This window comes from Hordeum vulgare, chromosome 3H (assembly GCF_904849725.1).
Source record: "Hordeum vulgare subsp. vulgare chromosome 3H, MorexV3_pseudomolecules_assembly, whole genome shotgun sequence".
Lineage (NCBI taxonomy): Eukaryota > Viridiplantae > Streptophyta > Magnoliopsida > Poales > Poaceae > Hordeum > Hordeum vulgare.
Genome location: NC_058520.1, coordinates 36,215,341 through 36,227,145, shown reverse-complemented (window position 1 = coordinate 36,227,145; position 11,805 = coordinate 36,215,341). Strand labels below are relative to the sequence as shown.

Here is an 11,805-nt window from a genome sequence, read left to right as displayed (position 1 = left end):
TTGTAGTATTCAGAGATATACAATTTCAGATTCTCATGACCTACTATTGTACCCTCGTCTTGCTCTAGTTGGTAGATTTTTTTTCTTTCTATGCTTTCCATTGGCTATTAGATGAAAGAACTTTGTGTTGTCATCGCCTTGTACAACATGTCAAACTTTCGCTCTAAGAGCCCACTTCAACTCCTCCTCCCTGAGCAGTTGTTTTAGTTAAAATTCAGCCTCGTTTTTCAATGACCTATCATTGTCATCTAATAACGAACTTTCGGCCTTAATGTCTAGCGAATTTATAAGTTCGAGTAACCTTTGTTTCTCTTTCTTATAAATTCCACTTTCATGTTTTGCCCATCCACATAAGAATTGGCGCAAATGTCTTATCTTATTTTGCCACCTGTCAACTCTCGAGGTCCCCCCCATATCTATAGCCCATTCTCTGGCTATAAGGTCCATGAAACCTTCTTTTTCAAACCAACCTAGCTCGAAAGAAAGTAGGTTTTTATTCCCCGTATGTGGTGCCTCTCCCGAGTCTACCAACAATGGGGTATGATCAGATATAGCTCTGGGCATAGCACGCACCGTGACATGAGGGAATTTTTGCTCCCATTCCACACTCGTGAGTACCCTATCCAACTTTTCATACGTTGGGTTGGCTAAATTATTTGCCCACGTAAATTTTCTACATGAAAGCTCAATTTCTCTTAAATCAAGACTTTTGATGATAGAATTAAACAGAAATGACCATCTGCCATCAAAGTTATCATTGTTTTTCTCATCTCGTCTTTTGATGATATTGAAGTCTCCCCCTACCAAAATTGACAGTCTCTCATCTCCACAAATCCGGACAAGATCGGCCAGAATGTCTCTCTTAAGCTCAGGCTGGGCCACCCCATATACTGCTACGAGGGTCCATTGGAACCCATCCACCTTCGATCGAACCCTAAATTTGACGGCAAAGTCTCCAAACACTACGTTCCAGACTTCTAACGCGTCACACCTGACTCCAAGCAAAATTCCCCCGGATCTTCCTTTTGGAGGTAAACAGTGCCAATCGAAGTCAATACCACCAGATAACGTTCCTAAAAATTTGTTGCTGACCAAATAATTGTTTGATGGCAGTTTTCGAACTGTTGTGCTAGCGTTAAGCTAGTTGAGTGTAAATTATTTTATGTCGCTTCTTCTTCATCAGAAAAGCAATTGCTGCCACCAATGGTTCGCCTTGAAAGTAATTTTGGCAAAGGAACAAAAAAAACGGGAGCTGGAGTAGAGCTGCTGGTCATTTTTCCAATATGACTGACGGGATATTCAGGAATTTTGGAGATTTTAATTTTCTCCTTGATTTCAAGTAACTACAGTGTGGTTATGGACAAAAGATTTTGCTTCAAAAAGGGGATTACAGCAGTTTGCCTGGATCCAATCCTTCTTTACTTGAACTTGTAGAAGGAATTTGAAATTCCTCTTGATACTTATAAATTGACAGTGTGGTGAATGTCTTCTGGATGATCAATTCATGTCGTTTTCCAAGCAAAATTTCCATTGTTTTATGTCAACGACCAATTAGTTCTATGGCGGTGTTTCCTTTGTACTTGTGCATGGATAGAAACCAACTCATTTTCACTTGCAATGTTTGTACATATGACATTGAGCCACTTGGCTGGAGTAGATATCAACAGCTGCAGCATTAGGAGTTCAGAACTTAGCCTCCAGATGCACTCATCAGAGAAATTTTGTTGCCAAAGGAAATGCATTCAGTGCAAATGTTTCATACACCACCCATCACCTCACAGTGCAACAAATAATCCAGGAAAAGGCAACGCTGATGTCCACGGTAGGGTTTCACAGTTCGTATGATGTTACATCTCAGGCCAAAAAAACAAAGAGATAGCACTGCTAGTTTGCTAAGTTCTAGCTACTGAATTTTCCCGACGAAACCGGGTTATTCCGGGGTGACGACGAAGCTCCTTCCTCGCTCCACGACGTGCTCCAGGTCTGCGAACCAGAGTTTCAGCAGCGATTTCTCTCTTGCGGTGCTCTCGAATCTCGGCTTCAGGTCCTCGATGCTCTGCTGCATCGTCAGGATCTCAGCTTCATGCCTGAACTTGTCCTCTGAGAGCATTTCGGCCGCATGGACGAGCTCCTGCCTTTGCCTTTCGGCTTCAGCGTTCGCCTCCTCCAGCTCCTTCACCTGATCCTCCACTAGAGATTTCTCTTCGGAAACTTTCTCCAGCTCGCGACTGGTGATCTGGATCGTCTCTTGCAGCTTGCCTACCTCTGCACTGTTGCTGGACTTCTCCTGCAGCAGCTTCTCGGATGCAGTGGCAAGTTCTTGTCTGTACTTGTTGATCTTGGCGTTGCTCTCGGATAGTTTGTCATCGAAATGCCGTCTGGCTGAAGCCATTTCTTCCTTCAGACTGACGATTTCAGCTTCCAGTCCCTTGTTTTGTTCCAGCAGCCTAGAGTGCTCTTCTGACAAAATTGCGGCGTCCTCGAGCCTCCTTTGGAGACTGTTGACCTCCACTTCTGAAGATTGTAGCTTCTCCTTAGTTGACGCGAACTCTCCATCAATGTCTGTAATTTCCGTGGCATGATCGGCACCATTTCCATTTTCCTTATATTCGCAATGGCACCTCAGGCTCTTCTCCTCGTAAACCTCGAGCTTTTCGTTTGCATCAAGCAGCTTCCGGTTCGCGGCGTTGAGATCGTCCTCGAGCTCGAGAACCCTCTGGTGCAACGTGTAGGCAATGCCATCATCCTCGCCATCCTCAGACTTCATGTCGGATTCTGACTGTGAAGCTGACTCGGGCTCCTTCCTTGAGGACGGTGAGTCATTGCTCTTGTTGCTCAGAAAGAAGTCGAAACCGGCGGCTCTAGGGCTCTGCTCCCTTGTCCAGGACTTCTGTGGCTCAGGAGATGGTGTGGGCGACCTTTGCAGCTCTGAACTGAACTCAGAACCGGATAAAGATCCTTGGGACTGCATCCTTGAAGGGATGTTCTTGCGCAGTTCACCAGTAACATTGTCGTAGCGCTCAGCTAAAGCGCGGTACATCCGGTAGAAGTTCTCAACATGGGTGATGAGCACTGGGCGCCTCTGATAATACATTTGAGCTTTCTTTGCAAAGGAGTCGCCATCTTCCTCGATAAGCTGCACCATTTCCTTCACTTGCTTATCCATTTCTGCATATTTCAGTTCAGTGAAAGCTTAGATAAGGCTACATTTAACAAAAATAACAGTGATAACATACAGAATAGATGACAACGTTACAGAATAGATAACAGTAGCATGGACAACACCTCAAACAACTCAACTACAATCTATATGCCCAGTCCAGTAAAATGAGTAATAATAAAAGAAAAAGCTTGAAGGCAAGAGCAACAAAAGTAAAAATTAAAAATAAAAGCAGTAATTGTCAAGCAAAGTATCAACATTTTTGCGGTTTATCTCACTGCCAATTTCTGCTAAAATAAAACATGTATAGGTTTTCTCTCACTTGACTATGGAAGCATCAACAATAGTATTTATCATTTGTCTTAACTCGTGCAGCAAATGCACAATGAACAGTCACATAAGGCTACAACACCTAAACCTAGAGTTACAGTAATGACCATCAAAAATTTCTGCAGTACTTCATTTACTCAACTGCCAATTCCTAGTCATTAGCTCCATGAACAATCAGATGGGGCTGCTGTACCATAGACAACATATGTACATCAAAAGCATCTGAGGGCTAAGAAAGTAGTGTGTCGTATACTTGTACTTTTCCTTTGTTTTATTATTATTTATGCTCATCTCAGTGCAACATACAATCAGAAATTGTACTGTACCTATACATGCATTGACAGTATATGTTTACTAGCAAGTACTAAGAAAAAATCATATAGGAAATTGTCCAGGTATAATCTCAGCTTACCTTCAAGGTTTTCTGCAAGCCATTTTGAGTTCTTGGGGCTAATGTGACTATCCCACCACCATGAATGGCGCTTCCTGGATGGGTTCCTTTCCAAAGGTGGCTTCATTTTTCACAAATCTTCAAGAAGAGCTAGAAGTTTAGCAGATTCAAGCACTAAATGGAAAGGGGAAATGTGTATGGTTAGGAATGAAAACCATGTCTTTCTTCAATCAAAGAAGAAAAATAAGGAATGATATGTTGAACTTCCCAAACCATAAACATCAGGGTGAAGTATAGCGCTGCGAAATGAATGCACTATACCGCAACATAAATCGACCGATCTAAAATAGGTACGCATAAGCATGTAAATGGCAACAATGCCAGCAGCCACTCATTCTAGCCCTTGTTAGTTGGATAATAAGTTATTTTCCCATTTTTACTAACAGCATCCCATTAACATCTAGTAATACATTGGTGTAATGAAATCTACCGTGTCCGAGCTTAAATCTCATCTGTGATGAACCAGAAGAAATGAACAAGAAATTGCATATCTGGTCAGATCATCAGGTCAATGTATCAGATTGAGTTATATGTGCAACAACAAGACATGAGCAGCATATTTCCTTACTGTAGCATCAAGGAAAGGATGACCCTTTTTTACCAAACAGAAAAAAGCAATGATTCAGCAGGCGCCTTTTTACTGTTCCATCCATGAAGTGGTGAAGAAATAAGCGTGTGGATATGGTACAGTCGCATCAAGAGAGAGAACAGGGCCGGGATGCCATAATAATGAGGACCAGATCGAAAGAGAACAACATCCCTGGAGAAACTCTGCAAGATCTTGGGAGCAGCCATCTCTCCAAAAACAGCAACTAGACATGGCTTGAAGAAACTGAAACAGATTCCAGATGAGCAGGAAGCATCGAGAACACAATCTCACCTGAGAAAAGAAGCTTCCTCCTCGCCTTCAGAGACGCAAGTCGTCAGGATCCTGCACCACAGATGCCAGCTCTGTTCATGGCTCCATGCTGACCAAATCTGAGCACTACACGGACAGGCAGGCAGGGGATAGAAAGAAATCAAGAAGAGGTCAGGAACAAGTAGTAGCTGGAAGATTTGTGCTCGGGTCAATGCTTGAAGCAAACGCGTGAGAGTCTCCAGACCAGAGAGAAAGCCTTAGAAGATGCAGAGGGGCACGAGACGGTGGCACATGACCAAGTGCCACTGCCCACCTACTCCTACTCCTACGCGTATTACTGCTACCTGAAGGATCCAAGATCCACCGCTGCGCCCAGAGAGAGAAGGCCTCAGCCTTTTTGTTCACACTCGTGGTGTAGGTACAGTGCTCTCACCGGATCAGAAGTGATTTGAAAAATCTCTTGAGAAAAGCAAAAAAAAAAAAAAAAAAAGGAGATGGAAGCTAGCACAGGGATGGGACAAAATAGGCAAGAAATAAATAAATGTCACATGGTGTCACCGGCCATGTGCTGCTGCGGTGGTGGTCAAGATTGCACGGCTGCAGGAGATGGGGATGTATGCAGTTGAATTCTTGCCGTAGAAATGAATGAAATGCATGAGCAGAAGAAGCAAAGAGAGGAGTAAATAAAAGAGAAACAAAATCGTAGCAATCAAGAGAGGTTTGCTGCTCCTTGTTACCTTCCAAAACTTGGCCTTTGCTCAAAGTTTAGTTTCTTGACAGATAAACAGAAGGAATAGGGTTTGCTGAAAGTAAACTGTTGCTTATGAACATAGAAGTATCAAGAAAACAGTTGCACTGTTTTGTTGTGGCCTTGTGTAACGATGGGTATGAAGGGATGAACAAGTCAAAAAAAAAGGAACTTGGTTCGCAAAAAAAAGGTCAAAAAAAGGGAAATGGATTTACCGTTGGATCGCCGGATCGGACGGCTGATGGGTGCAGCTCCAAGAAAGAATTAACTGACTGCAAGGAACGTAGGTAAGCAGGCTTAGACAGGCATCAATGAGGGAGGTTGGCCAATTAAATGGGCAAGAAACTGAAGTCTGAAAGTTTGAAACTTGCAGCTGAGTAAAGTGCAGGCCATAAAAACTGACGCTTAGCCATGTGAAGCTTCTGAATTCCTGATCCCCGGGGCATTAAAAAATCAGTTAAAACTAATGGTCCAATCCCTGCACACATCTCCTTGTATTTTAGAGGCTGTGCTGTCTCCCATTTTAGTGGAATTAAAAGATACAGCATGATATGTTGTGATAATTATGTTTCTAGTACCTGAGAGTAAGGATTTCTTGCACCTTCCAAGAATGCAGTCATCTCCAAAACTTTCAAGACGGCACTATGTAAACTTTTCTAGAGCAAATCATGGAGAAAAGTAAGGTCAGCAGCTCAAGGCATGGACTGGTCAGAGAGACAGAGACAGCAGACAGGTGGTCATGGCTGCAACCTCCATTATTTCTGCCGTAATCTCTGAACTGGTCTTCCCTTTTGAATACAACTTCAGACTTCTGGGACAATAGAAGTTGATACATATGCAAAATTCATAGTACTCCCTCTGTAAACTAATTATTATTATTTTAGAAAAGGAGGTTCAACCCCCGGCCTCATAGTAGTACATCATATGAGGCGTTCGAAACAATGTAATGTCATAGGTTTGCAGCAATCAAGTTCATCATAAGAGGAAACACAGGAATTATCTTCAGAGTCACAGCGGCAGCAGGTAGATTGATTGAAGAAGGAATGCCATAATGATCCATAATATATTACATCACACACATCATAGGGTACCGGTACCTGAAGTAACTACAGAGCACAAGTTTTACCAAATCCACTAAGGAGTAGACCAAAGCTACATGAAGAAAGGGGAAGGGAAAGGGATGTTTACATTACATTGACATCCTGATTTTCGGCATCCAGCAAGCTGCTGGCTGGCTGATCACGTTGCCATCACCATCGGCCTCTTGTGGCCCTGCAGAACTTGCCGGAGCTGCTGATACCCGTCGCGGTAGTGCTCGAGGGAGAAGCACAGCTGCCTGATTGCCTCCCGCTTCCCCTCTGCGCTGTCGAAGGCCATGAGCTTCTGCTTCTCAACCTCTTCCTCGAGCTCACGCACCCGTACATGCAGGTCCGCCACGGACTTCCGTGCGGCATCTGCCTCTGCAATCACTTGCACATGCTCCAGGTGCAGCTGATGCAAGTGGCTATCCATCTCCTTCATCTTTTCATCACGAGTTGTGAGATCACTCAGCAAACCAGACACCTTATTATCAACTGCAGCTTTCTGTGAGGACAGTAACTCGAGCTCTGTCTTAAGATTGGCAATATCTTGCTTCAATCCAGAGATCAGCTTCTCACTCTCAGCAGATGCTTCTGCCTTTTCGGCATGAAGTTGCTTAAGCTGCGCCTCTGTGGATGACAACTTATCTTCAAGAGAAGCATTAGCTTCGGACAGTCGTAGGATCTCAGCATCGAGAGAGGACTTCTCAAGAGAGAATTTCTCCAACTTACTAGCAATGGCATGTTCCAGATCCTTGACACAGCCCTCCAACACCGATTTCTCTTGAAGTGCTCCTTCCAGATCAGCTTTGAGTTTCTCAATTCTAGTTTGTAGCTCCACCGTTTCAGCCCTCGAATCCTCCAACTCCCCATGAACTTGCTCAAACTCGATAGCACGTTCCTCAAGCACCCTCTTCTCATTTGAATCATTTTCCAGTCTTGCTTGCAGATCCTTGATTACCTTTTGTAACTTCTTAATTTCAGCAGATGAATCATCTAGGCTGTGAGATGTTTGTTCAAGCTCCATAACCTGTGCCTCAAGCTGCAACTTCTCTTCCGTCAGTTTTGCCAAGTTCCCTTCCAAGTTCTTGACCACTTCTTGGAGCTCTCTGATTTCAGCCTCAAGAGTACACTTATCATAGGTATACCTCTCAGATACTTGCTCAAGCTCCCGCTTGCATTTCTCAATTTCAAGGTCACGATATGAAAGTTGGGCCTCGTGATGCTTAGCTGCTAAGGCCATTTCTCCTTTTAATTCCTCAAACTTGTTCTTGTTTTCCAGAACTGCAGCTTCCAAATCCTCCTTTTCACTGCTAATTTCTTTGATATTATCCAATGAACGGACCTTTTCTTCAAGATCCTTCTGAAGGTTGTTGATTTCTGATTGCGAAGCTAGCAACTTCTCTTCAAGGTTTTCACATTGGCAGCGCATATTCTTTTCCTCGAGTGCCTCAAGTTTCTCCATTGCTTCCTTGAGTTCATCTTCCAGCTCAATAACTCGTTCGTTCAGTGCATGAGTAATCCCATTGCCATTCTCTTGGTTCGCTTCATCAACCTCGGAATCAGAATCAGAAGAAGAAGATGATGATGATCCATCACTTCCCTTTTTACCCTTCTGTTTTGAGGTCTTCTTTTCAGACTCAGGAGATGCGGGAGTAGACTGTGCCTCAGAGTCAGATTCAGATATACCTGAGCCCTGTGATTGGAGAGATGATGGCATGTTTTTTCGTAGTTCCCCGGTCACATTGTCATAACGCTCAGCAAGGGCACGATACATGCGATAGAAATTTTCAACATGTGTAACAAGCAGAGGCCGCCGTTGGTAATACATCTCAGCCTTCTTTGCAAAAGAATCTCCTTCATCCTCAATGAGCTTCAGCATCTCTTTAACTTGCTTATCCATCTCTGTTTGTCAGAAAAGGTTGCAAGTGTAAATAAATTGCAGGATGAAACATCAGAGAAGAAAATTACCATTGTGCTAAAGGTAGCTACTCCTAACAAGTGACAGAAGTATCTGGTACATAAACAATTGAAGAAACAAGAATAGAGTCATTACCTTCTAGATTATCAGCTAGCCATTTGTTGTTTTTGGGACTAATATGACTGTCCCACCACCATGAATGGGCCTTCCTTGTGGGCATTCTATGCATACGCTTCATTCTCACAAGAAATAGGGAATCTTCTAAAAGGTAGACCTAATCATGAGATGGTGGAGGCAAAAATGAGAATGCAAAACATACAAGTTGATGATTCTTGTGCAGTGCTAAAGAGTAATCTGCAAGACTGCAACCCTCGTAATATGTGTTGAAATTAGGGGGAAACAAAAAGAAGCTTGCAAGGTTAGCTTATGGCTAGATTACCAGAATACCATTGCAAGTATTTGTGACAACAGAAAACAAGAAGGCACGGCCTGAGTACACCCATAAGAATTATAAGTGGAAAGAAAATATCCAAAATGCATAAAATTAAAAACCATGAATGGTATGAAGTACTCCCTCCGTAAAAAATATATAAGAGCATTTAGATCACTAAAGTAGTGATCTAAACGCTCTTATATTTCTTTACAGAGGGACTAGTTTGCACTGCCTATGTACAGAAAAGTACCAATTCACTTTATTCAAGAGGAAGAGGGAAAGGACTAGGCAAGGCAACCTCCATAATGCAGGGACCAGAAAACTGATTAACTACCAAGAAGATGCGGCCGATCATTATTCATGCATAAATCATGATCTTATCAGCCAATCATGAAAAACTATTACAGTGAAACTGATCGAAATTGTGGGTACCAATGTTAGTTGGAGAACTAATTCATCATATAAGCATGGCTGAACTTGGTTATCAGCTTATCGCACACCACAGTGCAGAAGATGTGGCAACTACCTGTCCCTTGTTAGGTCAGAGCAGAAGCAAAATTCAGTGAACCCAGAATTAACTCGACGACAGGCAAGGACATCACATTTGTCCTGACCCCACACGGATCAAAAGGCCAGGGTTAAACGTGAAATTTGTACTAATTGCAGATGAGCTGTAGTCAACTTCTATCCAACCAATAATTGAGGCCGGCCAAGTTTAGTAGTACAAAATAATACTATTTGTTTGTCATTCACAATACATGGCCTGGCTTACACCTAGGTGGACACATGCAGCCATGGGGGTGAGGAGAGGCACCAGCGTACGACAACTCAGCTAGTAAATTGTAGTATTGTCAACTACATTTTTCAAGTCGTGACAGGACAGGTACACCTATCTTGGATCTCAGTAAATTGTATAATACTTCCATTTCTTGCTGGCAATTTTGTCATGCACGTGAAGATGGCAACAAGTAACCATGAACACAGCTGGGCATGCAAATAAGCGTCATTACGAATAAATAATAATTCGCAACACCTGCTCATGGTGGACCCAGGCAAACACAGCAAGAAGTCTAATCATGTTTAGCTATTTCAAATTTGAGAGCAAAATTTCACTGACACAGACAATGGACATAACTACTGGCCATAGTAAAGGACTAAGAGAGAGCGTATGTGTAAAGATCATGAATCCAGAATTGTGTAGAAATAATTTCAGCATCGCGGATTGACTGGTGCATGGCTCTTCTTTAGGGCAATGCCACCAGCCACTAGGTACTATTGCGGGTCAATGGGCACATGCACCAGCTAATGGCCACGCAATTCAACTTAGTTATTATTTTTGGTTCACACCTAAAAGGGTGGTGACGAAAACGCATGTCCCGGAACCAGCCTAGCAAACCAGGCTGATCTCTGATAGTAGGAAGGAAATATTCCGGAAACAAGGCCACGGTTGGTCCTGCCTGCTTCGGGAGGGAAACTCTGTAACGGCGACATCTGAGCAACCTGAAGCGTATCTCGTATATGCCGGGATAACGAAAAAGCTGAACTGCTTTGCGATGGTCAGACGAAATGGAAGAGGGGCTTAGATGGCCTACGCCGAAGCGAAAACTGAAAATATTTCCCTCTTCTAGCGTCCTGTAATGTATGAAGTATGAACTAGTGTGTACAGTAGTTGGAGTTTTCTTTGCCGCTGGGACCATGGACTGACGGGACGGGCGTGGAGTGAGCACTACGCGATGGAGAGCATGCGGGAAACAACACAAAAAATCAACGCGGGCACACCGTCGCCCATCGCCATCTGGAGCGGCCTCGCCCGAGGAAGGAACGGAGGGGAGGAAATCGCGGATCGAACGAGCAGTTAGCTAGCGATCCTGAAGAGCTAGGCTAGGCTAGGACGAACGGAGGAACGAAGAGAAGGGGTTCGGGTGGGGGATCAACCGGAAGAAGCGCCGCGTCGATCCGTCTCTGGACTCCTGCATCTAGCAGCAGGACCCGCGTAGCTAGGCGTAGATCGCGGAGCAACGGAGTAAATTAAGCAGGGGGGGCGTGGGGGTTACCGGAGGCGGGGATCCGCGCGGCCGGCGAGGGGCCTCCTTTCCCGGCCGGAGAGGAGCGGCGATGGGGGCGGCGTAGGACGGGGGGGAGGGAGTGGGTGCTTGGCGTCCACGGCCCTGGTGAGTGAACCCGAATGGTGCTGGAGCGAAGTGGACTGCTTTTAAGACGCAGCCACACAGGGGGGCTGGGCTGTGCTGGGGAAGGAAGGTGGAGCCCCGCCCCTGCCCGGAGCGAGAAATGACCGCGCTGCCCTCGCCCGTGTTTTACGTGGGTGGGTGGAAGTGGAACTGGAACTGGAAGACGCGCGACAATGACGACGACGATGGGCAGGTGAGGGTTAAGGCACGGATTAAACGCGTGGAACCACGGGATGACGGGCTAATCGGTCTGTTAAATTAATGTGAATGTGAATTATAGACCGGTGGCCAACTGGGAGCGGGACCCGCACGGGGCCGGCCACCTGGAGCGAGGTCCACCGTCCTGCCACAGCCACGGGGGCCACCCGGCCGGTCTCGTTTGAGCTTTCGAAATTTGAATCCGGGTGACGCGCCGGGGGGGGCTCCGCTCCGCTCCTCGCCTACGCTACGCGTATCATTGGATTCTCCTGTTTCTTTAGCTCAGGATGCGTGAATGTAGGTTGCTTTGTCTCTACTCCCGCTCTCTTGTGCCTGCCTGGGAGTGCGCCCATTGCTCCGGTAGCACCTCGTTTCGGTGTTCGATCGCCTTTTAATTTCTGCTGTTAATCATTTGGCCTGCAATGGTCCAGATTGCG

General features: G+C 44.9%; 2 protein-coding genes across 4 annotated transcripts; both read right to left on the bottom strand.

The window, feature by feature from the left end:
- Positions 1–1,724: 1,724 nt before the first annotated feature.
- Positions 1,725–5,830, bottom strand: LOC123442826 (protein NETWORKED 4B-like). 3 transcript variants are annotated; one of them, XM_045118976.1, is made up of 4 exons: positions 5,764–5,830; positions 4,822–4,926; positions 3,903–4,019; positions 1,725–3,168 (listed from the first exon to the last, which is right to left on the bottom strand). In XM_045118976.1, exons 3-4 carry the CDS (start codon positions 4,006–4,008, stop codon positions 1,931–1,933), a joined length of 1,344 nt encoding a protein of 447 aa, XP_044974911.1. In that variant the 5' UTR covers positions 4,009–4,019; positions 4,822–4,926; positions 5,764–5,830; the 3' UTR covers positions 1,725–1,930. The 3 variants fall into 3 exon arrangements, with proteins under 3 accessions (XP_044974911.1, XP_044974910.1, XP_044974912.1); XM_045118975.1 differs by lacking the exon at positions 5,764–5,830 and adding an exon at positions 5,045–5,134; XM_045118977.1 differs by lacking the exon at positions 5,764–5,830 and having other exon boundaries at positions 3,903–4,055; positions 4,822–5,131.
- Positions 5,831–6,544: 714 nt separating this feature from the next.
- LOC123442825 (protein NETWORKED 4B-like) lies at positions 6,545–11,163 on the bottom strand. The gene is made up of 3 exons (XM_045118974.1): positions 11,036–11,163; positions 8,684–8,822; positions 6,545–8,532 (listed from the first exon to the last, which is right to left on the bottom strand). Exons 2-3 carry the CDS (start codon positions 8,784–8,786, stop codon positions 6,788–6,790), a joined length of 1,848 nt encoding a protein of 615 aa, XP_044974909.1. The 5' UTR covers positions 8,787–8,822; positions 11,036–11,163; the 3' UTR covers positions 6,545–6,787.
- Positions 11,164–11,805: the final 642 nt, after the last annotated feature.